The sequence below is a fragment of the Canis lupus genome, chromosome 5 (assembly GCF_048164855.1).
Source record: "Canis lupus baileyi chromosome 5, mCanLup2.hap1, whole genome shotgun sequence".
In the NCBI taxonomy this organism is placed as follows: domain Eukaryota; kingdom Metazoa; phylum Chordata; class Mammalia; order Carnivora; family Canidae; genus Canis; species Canis lupus.
This window is the reverse complement of record NC_132842.1, coordinates 70,470,311-70,497,096: the sequence shown is the minus strand read 5'-3', so window position 1 is coordinate 70,497,096 and position 26,786 is coordinate 70,470,311. Positions and strand designations below refer to the sequence as shown.

At 51.9% G+C, this 26,786-nt stretch overlaps 1 protein-coding gene across 2 annotated transcripts in view; it reads right to left on the bottom strand.

The window, feature by feature from the left end:
• Positions 1-14,571, bottom strand: part of NKAIN1 (sodium/potassium transporting ATPase interacting 1) — a 39,985-nt gene extending 25,414 nt beyond the window's left edge. For both annotated transcript variants that reach the window (XR_012031599.1, XM_072827400.1), the window contains exon 1: positions 14,433-14,571. Coding sequence is in view for 1 of the 2 variants with exons in the window: in XM_072827400.1 (XP_072683501.1) it covers positions 14,433-14,486 (54 nt within the window). In the remaining variant the exon portion in view is untranslated. The remainder of the gene's footprint in view (positions 1-14,432) is intronic.
• Positions 14,572-26,786: the final 12,215 nt, after the last annotated feature.

Genomic DNA, 26,786 nt, shown 5'->3' with positions numbered 1-26,786 from the left:
TGGGGGTCTTCAGGACCAAAGCCAAGAGTCCCAACAGAACACCGTGCACCTAAATATTTAAGTTATGAACCAAGGTAACAAACTCTTAAATAAAATATGTCCTATCTTTCCACCTAGACATAATGGTCTGGAAGGCCAGGCTGTGAATGTAAATTCCTCTGACTCCTTCGAGCGTAGTAGTGTCCAGTCAGCCCTAGCCAGCATTCCCACTCCTCATTCCCTTCCAGGCAGGGGCCTAAAACACAGGTCTGGACACGCTTGGGCTCCTGTGTCAGCAACATCCACACCTCCCTTCTCCCAGTTGGTCTTTGTCCCTGGGATCTGGGGGTGGGGCGGTGGAGGGGGTGCACACACCAGCCACACAGGCTGTCCTCTAGAAAAGCCCTGGCAGGTCTGTAAAGTGGGGTTGGGGCTGATTGGATAGGGCATCAGGTTGTGAGCAAACTGGCAAATCCTCACTGGAGACACATTCCCAAGCAGTCTCAGGCCACACAGGTACCTGAGCTCTGGAAGCAGCCCAGGAGGATGAAGAGAGCTTGGAATTTAGCATCAGGAAATCCAGGCCAACCCCAGCGCATGCCTTGCTTGCAAACTGCTTGACGCCACATTGACTAGCATTTCTAAGAAGCCCTCTACCTCCCGCACCACTGAATCCCCAGCACCTAGCTCAGAGGAAGCACCAAGGAATATCTGGCTGGCTGAGTAAGCCCTGTGATTATTCACCGAGGCTTTCCATCTGCTCACGGGGGTCAATCAAGCATCACACATTCACAGAAGGCCAGGCAGCTCAGACACAGTGCTCACAGTCCAGGGAGAGAGATTTGAGGTGGAAAAAGGAACAGATTCCAACAGTGTGACGCCTGCCGTGACAGGAGTGGTGGGGACAGGTGTTACCAGAGCCCAGAGGAGGCTACCCATATGCGGTGGGGGCGCAGGAGTAGAGAAGCTCCAAAGGGGAAATGAGGAATTAGCTGGCCTTAAGGAGATACAGAGGGGAAAGAAGTTCCAGAGGCCAGAACAGCAAATGCAAAGGCACTGAGTGTAGCTGGCGGGCTTAAATCAATGCAGCCTAAGGTCAGGGAGCACTGGTGAGCGTTAGGGTTGGCGGGCCAGCCTGGGCAGCGTCCCACTGGCTAGACCAAGTGTGACCACCCCCCCAGACCAGCAGTTATCAGCAGCACCTTTGAACTTGTTAGAGATACAAATTCTCAGGCTTTATCTCAGACCTACTTGATCAGAAACTCAGAAACCCAGAAATCTGTATTTTAAGAAGCCCTCTAGGGGATCCCTGGGTGGCTCAGCCGTTTAGCGCCTGCCTTCGGCCCACGGCGTAATCCTGGAGTCCTGGGATCGAGTCCCATGTCGGGCTCCCTGCATGGAGCCCTCCTCTGCCTGTATCTCTGCCTCTCTCTCTGTCTCTGTGTGTCTCTCATGAATAAATAAATAAAATCTTTAAAAAAAAAAAAAAAAAAAAAAAGAAGCCCTCCAGGTGATTCTGCTGCATGTTCAAGTTTGAGAGGCACCACATCAGACTTCTTCCTGAAGGCAATGAGGAGCCATAGACTGCTGTCAACAGAGGCAGGGAGGACCAGAACCGCACTTGATTATGGTCACTGAGGGGAGTCTGGTGAGAGGCTGGTAAAAGGCCCATGTCTGAAAGTTGGCCCCATGTGGCCCCTCACCTCCAGCTGGACAGAGCTGCTGCATGTGTCAGAAGAATCATTTATCTGCACATGTGAGGGAAGGGGCCACCAGGAAGCCGAGCCCCTTGCTGGGCACAGGGCCTGTTGTCAGGGTGACCACCTGTCACTAAGAGAAAGAGGGCAGCGCCCTACAGAGGGTCAATGAAGAGGAGCTGGTTATCATGGCAACCTCCCCTCAGGTGGGACAGGGTAATGGAAGGAGGCCTGGTGGTCCCCAAGCCCCTCACTCTCCCCCTCCCCCGTCTGCCTGCATCCAGCTCATCATCCCCTCCTCTGTCCATCTGGGCCCCAGGTGGCAGTTTCCCTAGCTCCCTCTCCTGAAGCCACACCCTCCTTGTCACAGCCTAAGGGCTGGGGGCTGTCTCCTTGGTTACAGCCCTGACTCCCGTGGTAGCCATGGTGATCTTCTCTCAGGAGGCCTGAGACCCTCATCTGCCAGGCTTTCGCCTTCCTTTGCCAAGGCTGGTCCTGGGGGCAGTGACCCAAGTCAGTGGCAGGGCCCCCTCCACTCTTTTTAGCTGACACTGGGTGTGGAACAAGAGGATTCAACGTGTCACCTTCGACGAGGAGATGGATGCAGCAGGGCACGTTAAACACCTCGGCGCTTGGGGCGGGGGAGCAAACCGCACCCTCAAACCTGGTAGAGGGCAAAGCACAAGGAGTCTAGAGTCCCCTGGGCCAACACCATGTGACCCCAGGGAAGGCCCCTCAAGCCTCAGCCTCGTCCCCTGTACATCAGAGAGGACGTTGCATCTACCTCCGAGGGCTCCTGCAAGACTCAGCGAGGAGTCCAGAAGCACAGTGCCTGGCACCTCCGGGGTCCCATCTTCCCGCTCCCCAGGGAGGAGGGAGGAGCGCCTACCCCCAGCTCCTGGGTGACCCCACTCTGCCGGTGGGACACCTAGCAGGGAAGAGCAGTGGCTCTGGGGGTCAGGACGTCCCACAAGCACTGACTTCGGGGACACTTCTTACTACTCTGAATCATCTGGCAGCGAATGGAGCCCCGCCTGGCAAACTGCTTCCTCCAGGTAATTTACATTTCCTATTGTCAGGGCAGTCGTCTGCACTGGAGATCATCTGATGCAGGGATGTTTTCTAGAAAGCGGGAGCCATGTCGCACTTCTCGGTTTTCCTGCAACGCCTGGCCCAGGCCCTGGCGGGGAGCACCCCTGGGAAGAGAAGCACAGAAGGGACCTGGGAAGTCACCTGCTCTCACTCCGCGTGCAGGCAAAAGGCTCTCGTCCCTGCTCGTCCCTGCTCTCAGCGCTCTTCTCCAAGGAGGAGGCCGCTTCCCTGCGGAAAGCCCCCCGTGCCTAGGGCTCCAGGGCGCCTGAGCTCCGTGGGGGGAGCAGGAGCTGGCCGGGCGGCAGGGGAACTCGGAACTCCGGGGCCGCCCCAACCCCGCGGCCTCCAGGCCCCCCCTTCCCCTCCCGCTGAGAGTTGATAATAGGAGTGGTTCTAATTATGCTCTAATTGCTTTCTTCCAGGCGGTTTCTCTGGAGCCAAGGAGTTCAGAGTTCATGAATAAATGAAGAGGGAGGACGCGGGAAGGGATGCTGATTGATCCACAAACCTCTGCGTGCCAGTGTCTGCCCCACAAATGCTTGGGCATGCAGCTGTGTGCAGTTCTGAATACACAAACATACACACACAAACATGCACACACAAACATGCACACTACAGCCCCAAGCCCCTCTCCCCCAAGGACTAGTAGGGGGTCAAAGGAAGGTTGACAAGAAGTCTCCTACACTGGCATTGGGTCCCGGTCCCAACGCTATCACTGACTTGCACCGTGGTCTTGGGCAAATCCTCGTCCTCCCACCTGTATGGTGTGGGAGTGAAGGTAACGGCCTCCTCTCAGAAAACGCAGACTTTAGGGTGTCAGTGGGGGCAGCCTCCAGCTGGAGAGAACCCTGGGCTAGGCCGGGTAGGCACTGTTGCCCTCAGACTGCCCTTTCCTCTAGATGTCTCATTCCTAAAGAAGAACTGGCCAAGCAGCTGGGCGCTCCAGGGAAGCGGCAGGAGGAACCCTGGACTCCGACACGTGCTTGCGACCCACCAGCTCCAGCTCCCAGGGCCACCAGCTCTGAGGCCTCGGGCCAGGCACTCAAGCTTTTTACGCTTCAGGTGCTTCCTCTGTTAAGTGGCAATGATTAGCTGTGTGTTAGGAAGGTTCCCCCAGGGCACAGAACAGCCTTAGGCGAGGGCCTGGCATACAGTAAGCACTTGGTAAGCGGTGTAGTTACTGCTAACATTGTGATCACCCCGCACAGTATAGAAGGGTGCTTTCGTGACAGATGAACAAAGACACAGAGAAGTCAAGCAACTTGCCCCAAATCATGAATGAGGTGACGGAATTTGAACCCAGGACCACAGGACCCTGAAGTCTCTGTGTCTTGATTCTCCACTCTGTTGATTCACCGGTCCCCAAGAGCTGGCACACAGTAGGTAACTGTAATAACGTATCAAGCGACAAAGAAATGTAGAGGAAAAAATGAACATAAAAAACGGGCTCTGGGCAGCCCGAGTGGCTCAGCGGTTTAGCGCCGCCTTCAGCCCAGGGCCTGATCCTGGAGACCCAGGATCAAGTCCCACGTTGGGCTCCCTGCGTGGAGCCTGCTTCTCCCTCTGCCTCTCTCTCTGTGTCTCTCATGAATAAATAAAATATTTTAAAAAAACAAAAACAAAAAACAGGCTCTGGGGACGTCCAGGTGGTTCAGTGGTTAAGCATCTGCCTTTGGCCCAAGGCGTGATCCTGGAGTCCCGGGATCGAGTCCCACATCGGGCTTCCTGCATGGAGCCTGTTCCTCCCTCTGCCTGTGTCTCTGCCTCTCTCTCTCTCTCTCTCTCTCATGAATAAATAAATAAAATCTTTAAAAAAAACAAAACAAAAACAGGCTCTGTTTCCAGTGACCCAGGTGGGAGTGGGCTGATGGAGATAGAATTAGGCCAAGACCTCTTTCAAGGTCAAAGCCAAGTGCTGGGTCTGAGGGACCCCAGGACTCCATGCCTCCTCGGCAGCTGGGGCCAGGTGGGGATACTGGGGATCCTATGCTAGTGGAAAGAAATCTTTTTTTACTCCTTCATGACTTCCCTAAGAAGCCAAAGCTAGGAATCCTGACTTGTGGCAATTGGCGGAACCGGCTCTGCCACTGCTTTGCTGTGTGACTATGGGCAAGTGAATTCCGTTCTGTGAGGCCCAGAGCCTTCATCCAGGTAATGGGGATGACAAGGGGCCACCTCTGGGGCTGTGGCGAGGGTGACGGGGGGGGGGGGGGCCCACCCTATAGTAGAGGCGAAGAGTGGGGGCTTGGAGTCTGACGGCCTGGATCTGAATCCCAGCTCTGCCGCTGCCTGACGTTAAGTGCTCACGGCCTCAGATCTGCTTCTGTGAAACGGGGATGATAAATCTACTACACCAGGGTGGAGCAAGGGATGGGCTCCTACAGGTGAAGCAGTTACAGCAGTAGGCAGTGTGGTGGAAGTGCTCAATAAATCTACTAGACTACGACATGCAGAGGCCCTGCAGTCCGTTTCACATATGGGGAAGCAGCCCCAGAGAGGGGCAAGGACTTGTCCAAGGTCACAGAGTCAGCGCACGGCAGAGCCAGGCCCACGTGGGAGCTAGCTGTATTCAGGGCCCCCTGTGCACACCTGAGCTTGAATGATAACCACAAGACCCTCCCCAGCACCTGGGCCACCTTGCTTGGACTTGAGGGACTCTGGGGAGGGGGGAGGCTGAAGCTCCCATCTCTTGTCTTCCCTGCTGGCTCAAACCAGCGGGGTGTGTCAGAGGGCAGGGAGGGGGACCCGCCTTCTTGGCCCGGCCCACCGCCCCCTTTACTCCGGGGCTGGCTGCAGAGGTCTCAGAAACAATCCAGGGGCCCGGGACTGGAACACCATTTGTCAGCCCTGCATGGTGGTGGCGGGCTTGTTTCCATGGCAACGGTGCAGTGTGAAGGCATCCTGGCATCATTAGGGAGCGCGCTGAGTAGTATAAACAGAGGCTGCAGTAGATTACACGCCTATTATGAGCAGTCTCGGGCTCTGAGCACTGGTAATTATGCCTAATTGTGCATTTAATTGTGTAATTGAAAACCCACATCTCTGATTCAGGCTGGGGCTGCAGAACCTCCCCCCCTCCAAAAAAAAAGAGGCTTAGGAGCCATCACTACCCTGAAAATCCCAGGGCTGCCTCCCCTCCTAGGGCAAGGGGTAGCCAGAGTACACATGGGATTAAAGAGCCTACAGACTCCCATTTCCCCCACTTCCCGTGCCAGGAGCTCAGCCAGGATCTGTGGTTGGGATGGGGAGGAGCATGCTTAAGGCAAAGGGACATGGGGGAACACAAAAATGCTCAATTTCCATTATTCAGAGTAGATACCACTTTGTGCTTTTGCCACTGTTCTCTCAGGACCTAGAACCAGCATCTAGGTGGCTCCAAGAGACCTGAATCATCCTCAGATCCATTACACATCCAAGTGGTCATCCAACTCACGTATAAATTCTTAATCACTGCCTCTGACAGGGAACTCACCACTGACTGTCAGTCTGGCCACTGCAGAGCCTCTGTAGATAACCTGAAAACCACTGATGGAGTTCAACAATCTCCTCTCTAGTCCCCAGTTTCACGGACTGGAAATAATGAGGCCCAGAGAAGGGCAGAGCCAGTTCAAAGTTGCACAGCAAGTGAGTTCCAGTCCAGAACCCCAGGATTCTGACTTACAATTGAGGGCATAGTTTGGGCCCTAGGGTGACTTAGCACCTAGAATTGTGCCTGGCACTTCGTGGGTGCTTTATAAATATGTGCTGAATACTACTCTGGGTAGGGTCAGCTAGTGGCAAATCTTACTCTCTGATCCAACAGGTTTTAATCTTTCATGAGTTCAGGGAGCTGACCTGCAGTGGCCCAGGGTTACTGATGGGTCAGAGCCTCCTGCTGTGGTCTGAGACTTGAGTTTACAACCAAATATGCCAAGTGGGCATTGGGGATGGGGACAGTACCGACACTCATTCAAACAGAAGACAGAGGAAAGAAGAGGTCATGTGAGCACCGACAACCTGACATCTGGCTGTAAAGCCTTGGGCAGGCTGTTGGAGGCAGGAGGTCTCTGCTCAGAGACCGATTCTCAGCTGCCTAGAGCAGGATGGCCTGGTGTAGTGGTAGGTGTGGTCTCTACTTGGGAAAGGACAGGACTCCTTGCTGACTTAGAGCTGGAGAGGTCCTCTTAGCTGCTGAGTCCAACCTCCTCCCTCTAAAGAGGGGACCAGGGCGCCACACCTTCCTCTTTGCTGCTCTCTGAATGGAGCGCTGGGCTCTGGGGCCAGACTCTCCCTGCGTTATCTCAGGCCACCCTCACTACAGTCCCTTGAGGGTGTGCTATTATTATTCCCATTTGATAGAAGAGAAGACTAAGGAACAGTAAGGCCAAGGCCACATAAATTTGGCAGAACTTCCACTTCACTTCCATCTTCTACTGATTGAAAAGGGAACAAGTCCCCTTTCCTATACCACAGTATTTAGAGTCATAGAACTTCCTATTTCGTTTCGTTTTTTTTTTTTTTTTTAAGCTTTTACTTATTTATTTGAGAGAGAGAGCAGAGAGCACAAGTGCGTAGTAGGGCAGAGGGAGAAGGAGAAGCAGGCTGCCTGCTGAGTGGGGAGCCCAACGCAAGGCTCAATCCCAGGACCCTGAGATCATGACCTGAGCCGAAGGCAGATGCTCAACTGACTGAGCCACCCAGGAGCCCCATTTCTGGAGCATTTAAGAGTGTGAACCCTTTGTGAGCTTTACTCAGTATATCTTATCTCAGAGGATACTCCTGAGAACTCTCTGAGGCAGATTATCCTGATTTAGAGAACTGCAGGTGGAAGCTCAGAGAGGTTAAGCATCTTGCTCAAGGTCAGCCAGCTACAAAGGGGTTGAGATGGAACTCAAACCCCAGCCTGACCCCAAGCCCAAGCTCTTCTCTGTTGACCTCTCCGCCTCTGGTTCCCCAGCAGCTTTGAGAGGCAGAGGCCAGGAGTTCAGGTAACGTGTTCAAGCCTGCAGCCACAGTTTACCGCTCTTCTGGAGCAGCCCGGGTGGTTCAGCGGTTTAGCACCGCCTTGGGCCCAGGGCATGATCCTGGAGTCCCCGGATCAAGTCCCACATCGGGCTCCCTGCAGGGAGCCTGCTTCTCCCTCTGCCTGTGTCTCTGCCTCTCTCTCTCTAATAAATAAATAATCTTAAAAAAGAAAAATAACAGCTCTTCTAAAACTGTGGGGCACGGTGCTTGGCTGGCAGAAGGGTTTCGGATTCACCAGCCCTCTCCCTCTCCAGGTCAAGGCCAGAGGCCGAGGGCACTGGAACTGGGCTCTGTCAGACTACAACTGGCTCCATCGTCTATAGCCTGGAACTAGCCTTTACTTTTATTTTTAAAAATTTTTAAAGGTTTTATTTATTTATGTGAGAGAGGGCAAGAGACCACAAGCAGAGGGAGCAGCAGAGGGAGAGGGAGAAGCAGGCTGCCTGCTGAGCAGGGAGCCCACTGTGGGGCTTGATCCCAGGACCCCAGGATCATGACTTGAGCTGAAGGCAGAAGCCCAACCGACTGAGCCACCAGGCGCCCCAGGAAGTAGCTTTTAATAAACACATTTCTAGTGCTCCCGGATGGCTCAGTTGGTACAGCATACAACAACTCTTGGTCTCAGGGTCATGAGTTCGAGCCCCATACTGGGCTTAGAGATTACTTAAAAAAAAAACAAAAAAAGACATTAAAAAAACAAACACACACAACAAAAACCACATCTCTGGTCTCAACTTGCTCTCCCATCACCCATACCCTCTTGAGGCTAGAGGAGAGAAGAGATGTCAATGATCACAGCTGATCATCTCTGCTTGATCCAGATTTTACAAGCATCTTCAAATATTTTCCCCTTGATCACTCATCTGAGGCCCAGGCTGTATCTTCTGTTTCCTTGGTGACAAGTCCCTTCATGCTTCAGGCCTCGGTAAATGGGTATAAAAGCCACACCTATCTCACAGAGTTGTAGTTGTGATGAGGGCTCACAGGTCTCCAATACAGGTTAATTTCTTCCCTGGGTAACTTTCCCTCAACCTGCCTCATAGCAACTTTACACTCAGCACGGTGATCGGGGTGAGGAGGAACCGGGGACAAGCAGCTCAGCAAATCTGGCACCTAGTAACAACCCCTAGCAACAGAGGAAAGGGTTAGGTTTCTCCAGATGCGTCCAGGTCCAGCATCCCCACCTGCTGGGGGGGGAACAGTGGGGCACACGCTGTGGAGGCATGGAGTCCGAGGTCTGGGTTTGAATCCTCATTCTGGGGGCACCTGGGCAGCTCAGTGGTTCAGTGTCTGCCTCCGGCTCAGGTTGTGATCCCGGGGTCCTGGGATCAAGTCTCACATCAGGCTCCCTGCAGGGAGCCTGCTTCTCCCTCTACCTGTGTCTCTCATGATTAAATAAATAAAATCTTTTTAAAAAAAAAAAAAAAAAAAAAAGAATCCTTATTCTGTGCCCACTCTACATGTGACCCTGGATGATTGAGACAGTAATCAGGGACAAGGCAGACAAAGTGCCTGGCTCATTGGAGACACCGAACAAAAGGAAGTAGGAGCTGCTGTTATTATTTCCCTCTGAATCATTAAACTTTCCACATAAAAAAACTAAGACTTAAAGAGTTTATGGAGATGACTCTGACCTCTAAATCCCCCAAACTGCCACGGGGTAGGGGCCCGATGTCCTGACTACTTTACAGGAGGGAGGCTCTGGCTCAGAGAGGGGAAGGGACTGTCTGGAAGTCACAAAGCAAGGCAGCAATGTCTCTGACCCCAGAGATACTGCTCCTAACCCCTGCACCACATCTCAGAGCAGCTGCTGTTTATGGGGTGCTTATCCCCAGATCTCGCATCCGCCCACCCCTACAAAGGAGCCAAACCTGGGCCATCCCCCAAGCTTCCTGGAGGCCCTCTTCACCATCTACCTGGCTCTGCTTACCTCATAAGGGTCTTGAAGGCTGTTTGGCCTCAGCCTGTCCATCTGCAAAAGGGAGCTGACCACCCCAGTGGTCCAAAAGGATATGAGGAGCTAAAAGGGTCAGGGGCCTAGACAACTTTTGTGCTCTGTTCTTCAGACTCCCAAGCCTGGCCTAAGGATCTGAAGCACCCAGAGCAGAGCAGACCCTCCCCAGGAGGCTGCCAGCTTGCAGGCATAGCTGCTTCAGAGCGCAGGCCCCCCGCAGGAGCCCATCTCCCTCCAGTCTCTACCATCACTACCGCTAATAACGACATCAATCAGGTTGACCACGTTTCACACCATTACTCGCAGCTCAGCAGGAAGCTACATATTTCCCCCCTCACCCACCACCTTCCAGAAAGCAAAGAGCTTTCCAGAAAGGAAAGGAACGAAACCATCATTTTTCTGAATACCTACTATGTGCGTGGCATTTGGCTAGCCCCTTTTAACAACTCCACAAGGTAGGGAAGGCTTTCTCATTGCCGGAGGAAGAAAGGAGAGCCCAGAGGAGTGAATGCACATGTCCAAGGTCACCCGGAGCCGGGACAAGAACAGCCATGGCAGTGATGTATTACTGAGCACTCACAGGCCCGCAGTGCCAGGCAAGGGCTGATCCTACTGGACTATTATCATTTTCAGATGAGGAAGCCGAGGCTGGAAGTGGTGAAGGGGCCTGTCTGAGGTCACATGTTGCATAAACATGAACAGCAGGCTGGTGCTGGCAGACAGGTGGCTCTCTGCTCAAGCAGAAGAGTGCACACACATCCTCAGTCCATCACTGGCTAGCTTAGAGACCTCGGGCAAACTTCCTCACCTGCCCGAGCCTCACTCTCCTCATCTGAAATAAGGGAGAGTGAGAATATCCACCTCCTGGTATGGAAGAACAATGAGGATAAAAACAGTGAGACAGCTAACATTTATCGATTGCAGAACATGTACTAGGCACTCTGCCAAACGCTTTACATATGTAAGCTCATTTGGTTAAATGAGGTAATGCATATAAAGTGCTTAGCACAGGACTCCAGAAATGGGAGTGATAATGATGATGATGAAGAAAGTAATGAGGATTCCCTTGGGCAAATCTTCTTAGTTTATCTTCTTACAGGAAGAACAGGGTGACCTGTAAGGTTTCAGGAAGGAGGTGGACCCGGAAAAAAAAGGGGGGGAGGGTTTGGACGGGGGAGGGGAAAGAGTACATAAAAATTAGGAGGTGAATAGCATTAAAAAGGTCAAGATACATCAAGTAAAACTCAGGTGAGGAAGGGACCCAAGGTGTTCTACAGAATGGTGGAGGACTGAGATGCCCTTAAATCTCTAGGCCAGCCCGGCCATCATCCCGCTGTCCCAAATGCGCAGGACTGGCAGGACCCCAGAGACACAGACCAGTGGATCTCCCCATTTCACAGATGAAAAAATCAAGGCTTGCAGTGGGGCAAAGCTGGCCTGAGTTCATAGGATGTCAGTGCCAGAGCTAGACTTGAATCCAAACCTCCTGCCTCTCAGCTCAGTGCCCAACTACCTGCTGCTTTCCACCAAGAGAGTGCAAGGGTGGGGGAGTACCTAGATATGTGTGAGCCACAATTCCAGGAAAGCATCCCATGATATATATCATTAACGTAACTATAAGAAGCTATAGTTCATTGAATGCTCACTCTGTGCCTGGCACGGAGCTAAGTTCATTATATGCATTTAGTCCTCACAACAACCCTAAGAATTGGTAACTGTTTTTTTTTTTTTATAAGATTTTATTTATTTATTCATGAGAGACAGAGAGAGAGAGAGGCAGAGACACAGGCAGAGGGAGAAGAAGGCTCCCTGCAGGGAGCCTGATGCAGGACTCGATCCCAGGACCCCTGGGATCACTACATGAGCCAAAGGCAGATGTCCAACCACTGAGCCACCCAGGTGCCCTGGCAACTGTTTCTATTATCTCTAACCAATGATAAGACTGTGGCTCAGAGAGGGTAAGCCACTTGCCAAAGATCACACAGCTAGGAAGTGACAAAACCAGGACTTGAACCCAGGTCTGTCCTATCAAACTCTAGAGCCGTGTCCCTACACATGTCTACCTGGATGGTACAGCCCCCATCTGTTCCTCCTACCCGCCCCCCCAGGACACATTCATCCTACTCTCTCACCCACAGCAAGTCTATCCCAACTACAGGAGTGTTTACAACTACTCTATTTTACTGTAATGATCGAACCCCACTCAAATGAGAAAAATGACAGTTCCTCTTCTAAAGTTTTCAGCTGAGAAAAATTTAACAGCCTTTGCCTCCTCGGCCTCTTTCCACTGGATGAGAAAACAGGCTCCCTTCCCTCTAGGATGATGTCAGGCTGGTGGATTCCAGCTCTCCAGGAGGACCTTACAGAGCCGTCAAGCAGCAGAGGCTCCTGGGAGTGAGTGTCATCTGCAGGGACCCACTCTGCAATCCACCCAGACAGAACAACAGAGGCAACAGATCAATTTCGACGTCCTCCTTGGAGCACCCTCTCCCCACAAATTATCTCACATAACTCCCACAAGTGACCTGAAGCCACCCAGCCAAGATGCAGGAGAACCAGAATCCCACCCAGGTCTTGCCTAACTCCAGAGCCCCTAGGGTGTCGAAGCTTCTAAGTGGAAGCTAAGTGGAGTTAGCTTAGCTGGAGAGCTCTGGAGGCAGGTGAGTGGGAGGCAGGGAGGAGTACAGACCTCCTGAGGGACCCGGGGTTGCTCCAGGCCAGAACTGCCTTTTTTTTTTTTTTTTTTTTTTTTTTTAATATAAAGAAGAAGGCAACAGAATATGCTGGCCAGCTGCCTGGTTTCAAAGCCTGGCTCTTAACTGTAGAACTTTGGGCAAGTTACTTTATAGGATTCTTATGAGGAATGAATGAGTTAATACACACAAAAGGGCTTACAAGGGCACCTAGCACCTAGCAAATGCTCCCCAAAGCTAACCATTGTTTACAGCAGCAGCAGAGAATGTGCCAGACTGCCAACAGTACTTACTTGGGGTGTGGAACTGGGCTCAGAAGGAAACGCACCTTTACGTTCTGCTCTGTTTGGTTATTCGTTGATTCATTTTTTACCAATATATGTATATTACCTTTGTAACAATAAAGAAAGTCCTCGTTTAAATTTTAAAAATTAACAAACAAAAATCTTCTGAGAAGTTTCATCATTTCTTGGCATTTTCTATTCCTCAAAGTATATGAAGAAGGGTGTTTCTACTGTGAGCAGGAGTTGCCGAATAACTGATTCATTAATTTATTTTACAAATATTAATGGAGTGTCAGGCACTGTTCCAGCTGCTGGGGATTTAGCACGGAACAAAACAGATAATCTCTGCCCTTCTGGAGTTTCCATTCTACCTGACTTTAATTAATCCCCTCTGCAACCCTCAAGGATGAGCAATTTACAGACCAGCAGAGGAAGGCGGCCCAGTGAAGGGAAGTCACTTGTCCTGCGTCCCACAGCTGGGGGCAGGGAGGGCTACCATCTTCAGGGCCTGGCTGTTTTTACCATGGCCCAAGAGGGCAAGTCTGTGGATGGCAAGTTTGGGGCTGGCGTCTCCCAGAGGAGAGAAGCCAGATAAGTGAGGACATCTGCACATCCAGACTCAAAGCTTCACTCTGCATTACTGTATGCACCTGTGCTGGAGGAGCGGCACGGAAGCAGGCACCGTGGAGACCAGGCTGTGGAGTTAGGCATCAGTGCGGCTCACTTGGGTTTCCCTGCCTCACACTCAGATGGGAGTTCTACCCACCGACGTCCCCGTGCATCTCTGGTCTAGACGCTCAGCACAGCTTCAAAACCCTCTAGCTGCCCCGCCTGAGCTCTAGGATGGGCAGGAGACCCTGGCCTCTACTTAACCCGCTCCCCAAATTCACCTGCCGGAGCTTGAATTGAAGAGCGGAACTGGTCCCCCAAATTCACTCCACTGGCCTCCCTGAGGCAAGTTCCCTAAGCTGGGGTTGCGCAGTTTCTCAGATGCTGGGGTCCCCAAGGATCCCCACCCCTCACCGTGCCAGCCCAGGCACGGAGGCTGGGCTGCCGGTCCCCACCCATGCCGCTCCGCTGGAACGCATGACGGATGGAGCGCCCCCGGCTGCAGTGGCCACAGCCGGAGCAGGGAGGGCACAGCACCCAGTTTGTCAGAGTCGCCCAGGACCCCGCAGGTCCCTGTGACCCTCTCCAGAGAGTGGCTCTCCGTTCCCGGGCCTGCCCAGACAGGAGGGTGAAGGCGGGCGGGAAGGGCGGAAAGGAGGAGGGAACGGGTCTTGGAGTCTGAGATCCCAACACACGCCGCCCAACGTGCACCAGAAATGGTGCGAGGTCTGGAGCCACACCAGGGAGAAACCCGAGACGCGCGCACAGGAGCGGGGACTTTGTGAGAAACCCGCGGGCACAGCCCCGGAGGAAGGGAGAGCCGCGCCACCGAGTCACGCAGAGGAAACCCTCGGCAGGGACCGAGCAGCCGGGACACACCCCCGCGGCCCCGCGGCCCCCCGGCCCCCGGAGCCCCCGTCCCCCTGCAGGCCACTCGCGCCGCGCGCAGGACGCACTCGGGGGCCGGGCAGCGCCGGGCGAGGAGCGCACACAAAGAGCAGCCCGGCCGGCAGCGCAGGCTCCGCCCGGCCGCCCCGCGACTCCGGCCCCCCCCCGGGCTCGCGGCGGGCACACGCACGGAGACCGCGCCCCACCGGCCCGGCCCGCCGCCCGCGCTCACCAGCTGCAGGCAGCAGAAGGCGACGAGCGTGCAGCGCCCGCTGCACTTGCCCATGGCTCCGGGGCCGCGCGGCCGTCCTCCGCGGCGCCCCTCCCGCTCGGCGGCCGCCGCTCCTCCGCGCCGCGCGGGCTCCGCGTCCTCCCCGCGCCGCGCCCCGGGCGGCGGGGCCGGGCGCCTAGGGCCGGGCCCGGGGGCGCCGGGTGCTCGGCGCCGGCCGCTCGCGCTGCGAGTCCATGGTCCGTCGGCCCGCGCCGGCCCCGCCGCGCCGCGCTCCTTTGTCTGGCCGGCCGGCCGCCTGGCGCGCCTCCTGCCCCGGGGCGGCTGGCGGGGCGCGCGGAGCGAGGGGCGCGGCGCACAGCAGCACTGCCCAGCTGGGGCGGCCGCCCGGGCGCTCGGCGGCCGCGGCTTCCCGGCCCCACCACGTGGCTCCGCCGCCGCCGCCGCCCGGGAGGGGGGAGGGGGGAGGGGGGAGGGAGGAGGGGGAGGGGAGGGGCGGGGCGGCCGCGGAGCAGCGGGGAGGGGAGGGGAGGGGAGGGGAGGGGAGGGGAGGGGAGGGGGCAGGGAAGCGGAGAGCCGGGAGCCCCTGGGCGGGGCCGGGGAGGGCGCCCGCCTAGGGGCTGGCGGCCCCGCCCCCCGCCCCGCCCCCGCCTCCGGGGCGGACCCGGACTTCGCCGCTCCGCGCTGTGTGACCTTGGGGGCGTCGCGTCCCCTCTCTGGGCCGCAGCTTTCTTAGCAAAGTGGGAATGATGTCCACTTCCGAGTTGCCAAGGAGGTGAAGAGCAGTTGTGCCAATAAAGCACTTAGCCCTGTGCCTGGCCTGCTGAGGGTGCCGGAGCACTGGTCTCTCCACCTGCCCCGGGGGCCCCGGGGTTCCAGCCTTGTCTCTCTCTCTCTTTGCACCCTGGTCCCCAGATCCGCTCCGCATCCCAACGTCCTCCGTCCTCAGGGTCTGGTCATACGTTTGTCCTTCCCTCTCTCCTTCTACTGGCATTTACTGAGCCTCTACTGCATGCACACCCTTGGGGGCCCCAGGATCCAGAGAAGAGCCCTGCAGCGCTGTTCCAGAACCCTCTGAGCCTCCCAGTCCAAGGAATAGACAAGCTCCCAGAGGCATGTGGCTGAGATGCCTGAGGGCAGAGACGGAGGACTGTGGCCAGCGCCTAACCAGCCCCCGCCTCTGCTGCAGTGGGAAGTCAGAAAGCAGAAGACTGCCTTCTTCAAGACACCCCCAAAAGTACTCCAACTTCCAAACAGGTGCCAAATCCATTTCATCCTCCCTGCCTCTTTACTAACTTCCTCTAGTTACCTTGGTGGTTAGCATCACGCAGGTGGGAATCCCTGCATCGTCCTCCGGGCTTCTCTGTCCCATCCACCTGACCATCCTGTGAACGGCACCTTCCTGCTTATATCTATGAAATTCCTCCTATGTGCTAGGCTCTCCGCTGAGGGTAAGGGGGTGAACCAGTCACTGTAGCCACTGAGAGAACAGCCCAGCGAGGGATGGTCATGACAACAAGAAAACATACAAATAAGTACATAATGACAGATTCTGGTGAGTACTCTACAGGACAATAAGGAGTAAAAGACAATAAGGGGGTGCAGTCCAGGTGTGGAGACCAAGATGGGCCTCCTGGGGGAAATGGTGTTAAAGCTGAGAAGACAATAGGGAAGGAGAGGCCCAGGGGTGGAGAACAGCGTCCCGGCAGAAGAGACAGAATGTTGCCGGTTCTTCCTGCCTTCTCCATGCTCACTAGCCCTTCCAACCCAGATGGCACCATGATACAGATTCAGACCCGTGGTTCAGGACCCAAACAGCCTGGGTTCCAGTCCCAGCACCGCCACTTGTATGCTGTTCACATGATAAGCACTCAAATGCATTATTATGATCTTCTCCAGGGACTGGCTGCATAATTTGTGGGGTCCGGTGCAAAAGGAAAACGCAGGCTTCTTGTTAAAAAGCTAAGGGCGATGACCCAGCAGAGCATGAAATCAAACGCAGGGAGGGCCCTGCACGACTGTGCCCCTGAAGCCAGAAGCCAGCCCCGCCTTCTCTCTGGACTGTTAAAATGGTCTCTTCGCTAGTCGCCCTCCACCAGTCAGTCCTGGGCATGCCGCTTGGTATTTTAAAACACACAGGATGTTCCTAGAGTTGTGCTGAGGTTTTCACTTGGAATAATAAGCTGAGGTAACGGTGGGAACTTTTCTCAGCCATGCTTGGCGAGTAACAGCTGTGTCCAACCAGGTTCTGTGACTAGACAGGCTTCCAGGAGTCTGTGAAGTCCCTGAAATAATATGCAAAGCTTCATGTGAGCAGATGTGCCTTTTTCTGGGGAGAGGCTCCACGGCTTTCATCAGATTCTTCAAAGAGTCTGTTTCCCACAAAAGAATGAGAACTAGCCCCACGAAGCCTCGGTGCAGATGTAATGGTTCTCTAGCAGATCCTCTTTGGGGCCTCTTCCAGATGAGCCTCTGCCAGCTTAACAATGTGATTCAATAATATTAGCAATAATAGCCACATGTATTGAGTGCTGACTCTGAGCCGGGCGCTTGACACACATTATCTCATTTAATCCTTACAGTAACAGTGGGTTCCACTGGCGCTGTGACCAGCCCTTGCCTGTATCACATCACACCTGGGACACCCTGTTCCAAGGCCTGGCTGAGTCACTCTTAAGTCTGTCCCATGGGACAAGGGATGGCCTGTCTGACCTCAGCAGAATTAGCCTCTTGGCCCTCGGTCATTCCATTTAGTCCAAGCCTTGTCCGGATGAAACCATGCCCACACCATGACCTCTTCTATGCTTTGCACACTCTGTTCTGCCTAGAGTGCATCTCCCATCCAAATTTGTAGCCTGGAGAACTTCAAATTTCAAGTCTCAGCTCAATAGTCACTTCCTCTCAGAGGCCTTCCTTGATACCCTGTGTCCCAGGGCAGTGCTCCACCTTTGGGCTGGCAGTGGTCTGTGCTACCTTCATTAGAGTTTTCCCAGGGATTTACTGTACTTGTCGGATTTTGCTTGTTTCCTCCAATAGATGTGAGCTCTATGGGAATAGCAACTGTGTCATAAGCTATCCCTATATGCCACAGGGCTTGGATCGTGGTAGGAGTCAGCAAATATGTGGTGAATGAATGACCTTCCTGGTCTCAAGCTTCAGCACACCTTGTACCCTCTCTACCACCTGGAAAGTCCAGGGCTCTAAGGGGGAAGGTGGTCTAATTGTAGGAATAGCCAGAAACAGCTTTGAAAGACGTGGCGGGAGGTTTAGGAGCTGGGGATGACGTCCAGAGGGGCTTGTAATAGCCGGCATGACGGATGACTAACCCCTCAAGTAGGGAAAGACTGGGGCAAACGAAGCAGGATTTAGAAATAAAGGACAGAGATGATTCAGAGCATACCCACGCTTCCTGAGTGAGGAGGCAGTCATGGTCAGGCCTGGAGAGAGGCACAGGAGGAGCTGCTGCAGGCTTGAGATTTATGAGGTGGTAAGGAGTTCCCCCTTTGCCCTCACTTGCCCAGGGTCACACAACAAACAGGCAGGGGAGAATCAAGATTTGCCTCCAAGCAGAACCACTTGAAGTCACAGGGTCTGAATCTTCCACCATAGTCCCTCTGAGGCTCAACACTGAAAGCTCCCGAGAAAGTTCACTCATAAGATAGCTGAAATGTTAAGCCTATTAATTTCTCCTTCCACGTTAGAGGATGGGCCGTGCTCACTAACGATAGTTTCTGGGGTATTTTCCGACACCAACCCAATTCTCCAGCACCAGCTGTGTGTGCAACAATTCACTTCCATTCTGACACTGACTACTCAGACTGAGCACAGACCCACAGCCTCAGGGTGAGTCCCACAAGACCGCCTGCCCTTTGGATGCCAGTTGCAAGTCTCCGGTCACCCCTACTACTGACCAACCAGCTCCAAGTCAGGGGGTCCCCATGACCTCCTCTTCAGATTCCATAATTTGCTTGAGAACAGCTTACAGAACTCAGGAAGGTACTTTACTTACTTCATTGGCTTCATGTAAAGGATACAAATGAACAGCCAGGTGAAGAGTATATAAGGCGATGTCTGGAAGGTTCCTGGACACTTCTGTCCCTGTGGAGTTGGGGTGCACCACCCTCCTAGCAGGTTCACCAGCCCAGAAACTGCTCTGGATCTCACTGCTCAGGAGATTTTATAGAGGTCAGTCTGCAAGGCACCCCTAAACCCAGGTTTTCCCACAGATGAGTGGAAGTGACTGAAAGTTTCCACTGTAATCAGTTGGTCTGTCTGGTGATCAGCCATACCCTGATTCAGATGGGGGTCCCATCCTAAGTCACTTCATTAGAATAAATGCAGATGTGATCCAAGGAGACTCACAAATAGGAAAAGGCAATCTAGGGACGCCTGGGTGGTTCAGCGGTTGAGTGTCTGTCTGCCTTCGGCTCAGGGCATGATCCCGGGGTCTCGGGATCAAGTCCCATGTTGGGCTCCTCACAGGGAGCCTGCTTCTCCCTCTGCCTATGTCTCTGCCTCTCTCACTGTGTGTTTCTCATGAATGCATAAATAAAATCTTAAAAAAAAAAAAAAAAGGCAATCTTATCACTGAGGAAGTTCCAGGAGTTTTAGGAGCTTTCAGAAATGAGGACAAAGACCAAATATATTTTATATTGTATCACAATAGCTAACACCTCTTAAGCATTCTGGGCCAGGCACTGTTCTGAGTGATTTCTCTACATTAACTCATTAAACCTCCCAGCAAACCTTTAAGGTTGGTGCAATCATCATCATCCCCTTTTTCCAGACAAGGAAACTGAGGCTCAGAGAGATTAGATCACTTGCCCAGGGTTACACAACAGGCACAGGGGAGAATCAAGATTTGCCCCCAAGCAGAACCACTTGACTTATAACATTCCTGTTCTGTTCTTTGTGCTTTTAAAGCTTTTTTTTTTTTTTTTTTTTTTACCAGTAGAATCTTTTATTTCTTTTATTTTTACAAGATTTTATTTACTTATTCATGAGAGACACAGAGAGAGAGGCAGAGACACAGGCAGAGGGAGAAACAGACTCCCTGAGGGGAGCCCAATGAGGGACTCAATCCCAGGACCCTGGGATCATTACCTGGGCCAAAGGCAAACGCTCAACCACTGAGCCACCCGGGTGCCCCCCCACCCGCCCCCGCCACAGCTTATCTTCTTAAACCCAGCAGCTTCACCCATCTGCCTTCCCTCTCTGGCCCCTGATGGCATCTGAGTTTGGGACTCTTGGGCCTGTTGGGGAGGCTGAACAGATAAGCAGGTAGTTACCAGCCATGCAGTGTGGCAAAGCACCTACAAGTTGCAGAGACAGGATGGTGGAGAAAATGGTTAACTCTCCTTGGGCTTGGTTAGTGATGGAACACTTTAGAGAAAAAATGGTGCTGACTCAGATTTAGGCTGTCAGGCAGAAAAAGAAGTGCAGACACAGAAGCGTCGAACAGCGAACAGGGAGGTGTGTTTTGGAAACTATGACCCCTTCTTTTCTTTAACTTCTGCATGTACTTTTTACTTCCTCCTGCCTCCTTACTGACACCACTCCTCTCCAACCAACTGGCTTCAAAATCTCAGTTTTAGAGCAAATCTTAAAAGAAAAGAAAAAGAAATCTCTGATAAGAAGGAATGGTTGAGAGAAAAGGAAGAGGATGGAACAGGGTGTACCTGAATAGGGCAGGGTCTAGTCGTCTCCATGTCTGGGTCCACAACACCTAGCACAGCATCTGTGGATACCCAAGACAAATCTCCTTCTCCACTAGCTCTTGGTGGCCACATGGGCTTCCAGTTAAGGTCTGCCCTCAGGCCAGCTGAGCTGGGGACATGGCGAGATGGCCTCTCCATGATGGCCTCTCCCATCAGCCCCGTACTTGGCTGGGCCTAATTATGCTACCCTGGGGGCTGCACTCATCCAGAGGCTCCCCCTACCCTAGCCCCTCAGGGATAGGAAAACGGCAGGATTAGCTCAGGCCTCATGCCTCCAGCAGGTCCCCCAGACCCTGACAGGATTCCCAGCCCCCTCTGGCTCCCCACCCCTCACCCAGGCATCCTTTCACCACAGACAATTCACCGGATCCTCAAATTGCTATCTTTGAGTCTGAGGCAAAAAGAATCTACAATCCTAGAGAGTAGAGCTGGAAAGGGAGTCCTCTAATAGCGTGGCTCCCAACGTGCAGACCACCTGAGCCCGAATCAGGGCCCCACGCCAGCCCAGTCAAACACAATGTCTGCAGGCAGGACCTGCTTACAGGTATTTTGTAATATACTCCCTGGGGAATACAACACAAACATTCCTGTCTAGTGGTCACCTAGCTTCCGCTTGCACACCTCCAGAGGGGAGGAACCGTCTATCGAGCTGTCTGTGGGCAGCTCTGATTCAGTGGCTTTCTTTGTTGAGTGCGGACCTGCCTTCTCATAGTCCACTTCGTCTCGGCTCTGCACTTTGAGGCCTCCCAGAATAAGAGCATTGTCTCTTTTCCAGTGTGGCCATTTGATGTATGAAGCGGTGATCTGTCTTCCCTGCTTCCCACAGCTGTTCCTCACAACGGTCTTCAGGGAGGGTACCCCGAACCGCAAGCATCCTCAGGTGTGGTCGTCCTCCTGTGCCAGGTAGGCAGAAATCTCAGCTGGCTGGCTTGCTTTCTTTCTTTCTTTTCTTTCTTTCTTTCTTTCTTTCTTTCTTTCTTTCTTTCTTTCTTTCTTTCTTCCTTCCTTCCTTCCTTTCTTTTTCTTTCTTTCGTTTTATTTATTTATTCATGAGAGACACAGAGACAGAGGCAGAGACACAGGCAGAGGGAGAAGCAGGCCCCATGCAGGAAGCCCGATACAGGACTCGATCCCGGGTCCCCAGGATCACGCCCTGAGCTGAAGGCAGACACTTAACCGCTGAGCCACCCAGGCATCCCGCTGGCTCCCTTTCTACAGAAGGAGCCCAGAGCTGCCACCCTAGCTTTCAAGACCCTTTGCAATCTGGCTCCATGCTTCCCCAGGCTCCTCTTCATCTCCCTGCCACTCCCCCAACATGCTGTTTCTACCCGGTGCCGCGTGTCATTTTTGAACACAACCGATTTGGTGATCTGTTTTTCCCACTACCTAGGCTGTGCCTCCCCGCTCCCCGCTCTCTCTCTCCTCCCCCACGTTCTGATCCTCAGTAAAACTTCCTCTAATTCCTCAGGCACTGCATCCTAGGTTGTAGGTACCCCTCTGACAGGACAGATAAGATTCTTTTTTTTTAAAGATTTTATTTATTTATGAGAGACACAGAGAGAGGGAGGCAGAGGGAGAAGCAGGCTCCGTGCAGGGAGCCTGATGCGAGACTCAATGCAGGACTCGATCCCGGGACTCCAGGATCACGTCCTGGGCCCAAGGCAGGGGGCCAAACCGCTGAGCCACCCAGGGATCCCGACAGATTAGATTCTAATTGAGTTACTTATTTGTATCTGTTCCCAAAACAAGTACATGAGATGACACAAAGCAGATATATGTGGTACCTTTTCCTGGAGTGTCAATTTTACTTGGTGTGCTCAGTCATTTAAAACATTTATTAATGTAAAACAAGCACAGCTACATTATGAAGCAGCACGCAAAAACACATACATATAAATAGTTTCACTAGGGAAAAGGTGGGGGGAACTGCTCTGAGTTGAGATACTAGAGAGGGACGGAATAGCCAGGTACCTGAAACCTGATGGCTTCCAGATTGAAAAAATAAGTATCAAAGACATTTTTTTTTTTTTTAAGATTCAACTTATTCATTCATGAGAGACACACAGAGAGAGAGGCAGAGACACAGGCAGAGGGGGAAACAGGCTCCATGCAGGGAACCCGACGCGGAACTCGATCCCGGGTCTCCAGGATCATGCCCTGGGCTGAAAGCGGCGCTAAACCACTGAGCCACCGGGGCTGCCCATCAAAGACATTTTTGATATGGAAGCAATTTTAATACGATTGTTAGATGGTATTATGAAATTGCTGCTAATTTTTGTAGGTTTGGTAATGTTACTGTGGTTATGGGAAAATATGCTGAGGAGAGTCCCAAAAATTAGGGAATATTGGGAGTGAAGAATTATGATGTCTCTTATTCTCAGTCATCATTGAAAGTTGTGTATATGTGTGTGTGACAGAGATAGAGATTACTGAATTATTGAATCTGGGTGGGGTATATATTCACTATATTAATCTTTCAATTTTTTTTTAAGATTTTATTTATTTATTCATGAGAGAGACAGAGAGAAAGAGAGACAGAGACACTGGCAGAGGCAAAAGCAGGCTCCATGCAGGAAGCCTACGTGGGACTTGATCCCAGGACTCCAGGATCAGGCCCTGGGCTGAAGGCAGGGCCAAACTGCTGAGCCACCCGGGCTGCCCTAATCTTTAAATTTTTGTTTGAAATGGGGGAGGGTTTTACATTTTAGATTCAAGGTATAATTTCAAAGTTATTAATTTCAAGTCTCTCCTTCTGCCCCAGTTCATTCTCCTCTGGCATTGAGGACACTTAAGGGGAAAACTATGACAGACCCTGGCTTTTGTTTTTCTCCCCACCATTTTGCCCTGTCATTTCTGTATTCTTAGAACCCAGCACAGCACCTGTCACAGAGAGGTGTTAAATAACTCCCTCCTGAGTAAGACCCGACTTAATAATATGCACGTGATCTTGGGAAATCAGTACTTTCTCTGTTTCCTCTCCTGTAAACTGAGGTTGGACAGAAGGAGCACCTGGAAGGCCCTTTCTTCCTCTAGCACCTTTGGATGCTGTCCCTGGGGTTCCAAAGGGAAGCCACAGGTCTTTTTTTCTAAGCAAAGCCCCAAAGTCGTCAGGCAGAGACGATCACAGTGGATCCACCTCTACTCTCTGGCTAAGATCTGAAGTTTTAGCTCAGCCACGGACTTGGGAGAAGTGAGTGTAAGCTCACACAGACCACGAGTCGGAGCAGAAGTTCCCTGGAGAGCCAAGGGGTGGCAAGGGAAGTCAATTTGGCTTTATGCTGCCCTTCTGGCTATTGCTGTAGCCATGGCTAATGCTAATGTCCTTAACCTTGATTTCATATTGCAATCACCAGGAAGCTTTAAAAAATGTTCATGGTCATTCCGGAGATTCTGCTTTAACTGGCCTGGGCTATGATCTAAGCATCTGGAGTTTTAAAGACTCCCCAGCTGATTTTAATGTGCATTCAAGGTTAAAAGCTACTGAGGCTACACTGTGGTGATGGGATAAGAGCTCCAGCTAGGTTTACATCCTGGCTTTCCTACTTACTAGCTAGTTAATCTTGGGTGTTGCTTCTTTTTGAAACTGTTGCCCTTTTTGTGACAATCAAATGAGATAATGCATGTACAGCACGGAGCCAGAAAGAACGCTAAATAAATACTTAGGGGTAGCTATTAATGAGTAAACAGGAGAAGCCTCTGTGGCTCCCCTAGGAATGATTAGGACTCTGAGTCCTTGGAGCCATGGTTTGCTAGCTTGCATCAGAATCACTTGCAGGGCTTGTGAAAACAAATTGCTGAAGACTTCCTTCCCCCTAAATTTCTGGTTCAGTAGGTCTCAGTTGGGGCTCTGGAATGTGCATTTCTAGCATGTTCTCAGGTGCTGCTGCTGTTCTCAGGTGCTGCATGTTCTCAAGTCCCAGAGTACACTTGGAGAATCACTGTTCTGGCGCAGGGTTTCTCAAGAGCATCACTGACATTTCAGAGCACCTAATTCTTTGAGCAATAGGTTGAGGTTTCCTAAAGTGCATTCAGCCAAATAGTTTCCCCAGTTAGGCACATTGGGGCATGAAGATCCCATGCTCAGATGTTTGGGGGAAGCTGGGTTAAAGTGAAACCTGGAAGATGGGTGTCCGAGGCAAATGAGGAAAAAAAGTTGAAGCCTAGAAGAAAGGAAGAGTTTGGGATAGCTTAGGGCTTGATGCAGAGGGGGTGGGTCTGGGGTCCTGAGACAGTTGACCAGAGGGCAGACTCACAGCTCAGACTTGGCTTCATTTAGTCCCACAGGAATAGGAGCTATCTGTTAAGTCTGGCCCCTCCGTTTGTCCTGGAACACAGCTCTCAATCCCTAGTGTCTTGGAAGGAGCAATTCTCTCCTAACCCAAATGGCCTAATGGCCTTTCCCTACTACCTACAACCTCAAATTGCTCAGCACGCACTCGTGTGTGCTCTCAACACACTTCAGTTTCCCGAGATATCAACAAGCAGCAGACTCCAGGTCTATCAGCGAGAAACAAATAACTGGAGTTCTGCTGTTAAAGAAGCAACTCTGGTAAGATTCCTGACTTGTCCAAATCCACCTCCCTCAGAGCTTAGCCCACAAAACTCAACCACCCAGCGGAAAAAAAGATTTGGCTCTTTAAGTGCCAATGGTATTAAGTGCTAGAGACTGTGGAAGTCATAAAGGGAAATTAACTGAGAACCAGAGATGCCATTACTCATTCGGGAGCAATCTATCTCTCCCAAAGTGAGAATACAATTTGCACCCTCTGGGGATGTTTTATACTCAAATCTTTATTCCCCAAGCTAGGGCCACTATTCCCTTCAAATTCTAAGTGGTGCTGCTATTTCCTGCTAATGGCTTCTCTCCAGCCTTTGAAGAACGCACTTGGGAGGAGCCAAGAGGCTGAGGTTAGAGGAAAGCCCTTACAGTTTCCAGGGCCTTGGTTCCTCCCAATCACAGCCAACTTCTCAAGGGATTGGTAGGCTTTGAAAGTGCAGGATTAAGGTTCAAGCCTTGTTCTCCCCCAAGCCAAGAGATGAGGATGGGTGGAGGGGCCTGGCACTTAAGAGGGATCAGGGAGTAAGTGATGGTGCTAGAGGTATGAAGAGTAGCTTGCAAACTACTTTAGGTCAAATCTGTCCTGGTTAAAGGCATAACTTTCTATAGAATTACTGCTCATGCCTGAAATCTGAGTCACCATTCCCTTTGAAGATCCCACTATATTTTGTGTTTTAAAGTCTGAGCAGTCCTGCAGCAAAGAAACAGGTTTCACTTTTTTTTAAAGATTTATTTATTTATTTATTTATTTATCCATTTATGATAGACATAGAGCGAGGCAGAGACACAGGCAGAGGGAGAAGCAGGCTCCATGCCGGGAGCCCGATGCGGGACTCGGTCCCGGTTCTCCAGGATCACACCCTGGGCCAAAGGCAGGCGCCAAACCGCTGAGCCACCCAGGGATCCCCAACAGGTTTCACTTTAACTCAGCTTCCCCCAAACTTATCTGAGCATGGGATCTTCATGCCCCAATGTGCCTAACTGGGGAAACTGGCTGAATGCATTTTAGGAAACCTCAACCTATAGGATCTAGTACATGAAGGACAAACACTCCAGGATTTGGCTCCAGCTTAACTCTGCAACTTTCCTGTCCCCATCTCTGACCAAGCTGAAATTCCCTTGGTTCAGGAAAGGCGCTCAACTTTAAAGCTCGTGCCTGTAGTTTCTTGGAATGCACATGTTCTTTGTCTACCTGGCAACACCCTTACTCATTCCCTAAGTCAACTTCCTTAACTCTGGCAGGTACAAGAAATTACTGTTTCCAGTGCATTTTATTCAAATTTCATTCACTGTATTAAAAGTAATTGCTTTGACAGCTTTACCATCCTGTTGGTTCCTTCATTAATGACTTAAATGAATCTTGGGTGTGTGCTCACTTAAAAACTATCCTCTCTTACAATTTTTTTAAAAAGATTTTTTATTCATTTATTGGAGACAGAGAGAGAGAGAGAGAGAGAGAGGCAGAGACACAGGCAGAAGGAGAAGCAGGCTCCATGCAGGGAGCCTGACGTAGGACTTGATCCCGGGTTTCCAGGATCACACCCTGGGCTGAAGGCAGCGCTAAACCGCTGAGCCACCCAGGCTGCCCTGTCTCTTACAATTTGAGGTAAATAGGTGACTTGGGTTTGGGAGCTAAATGTATAAAATGAAACATGTTCCAAATAGGCTGCAGGTGTGAAGACCTCCGTGTTGAAACAGGAGGTTTAGAAAGACACACACCTCTCCTATGCCAGATGGGATTCATCAGTGCCAGTCTGTGTGCTGGGTGCAGTCATCCAATGATCCAAAGAGATAATAACCTGTTTTGAGGAACTAACAGCATTTCTTAATGTCCCTGTCTGTTTAAGAAAGACAGACAAGGAAGCAGAAGCACAAAAAAGTCTCAGAGGATGTCATGGTCCAGTTACACAACTTGCTCCTATTCCTTTCAAGCTGACTTTTTTTTTTTTTTTTAAGATTTATTTATTTACTTATTTATGATAGACATAGAGAAAGAGAGAGGCAGAGACACAGGAGGGGGGAGAAGCAGGCTCCATCCTGGGACTCCAGGATCGCGCCCTGGGCCAAAGGCAGGCGCTAAAC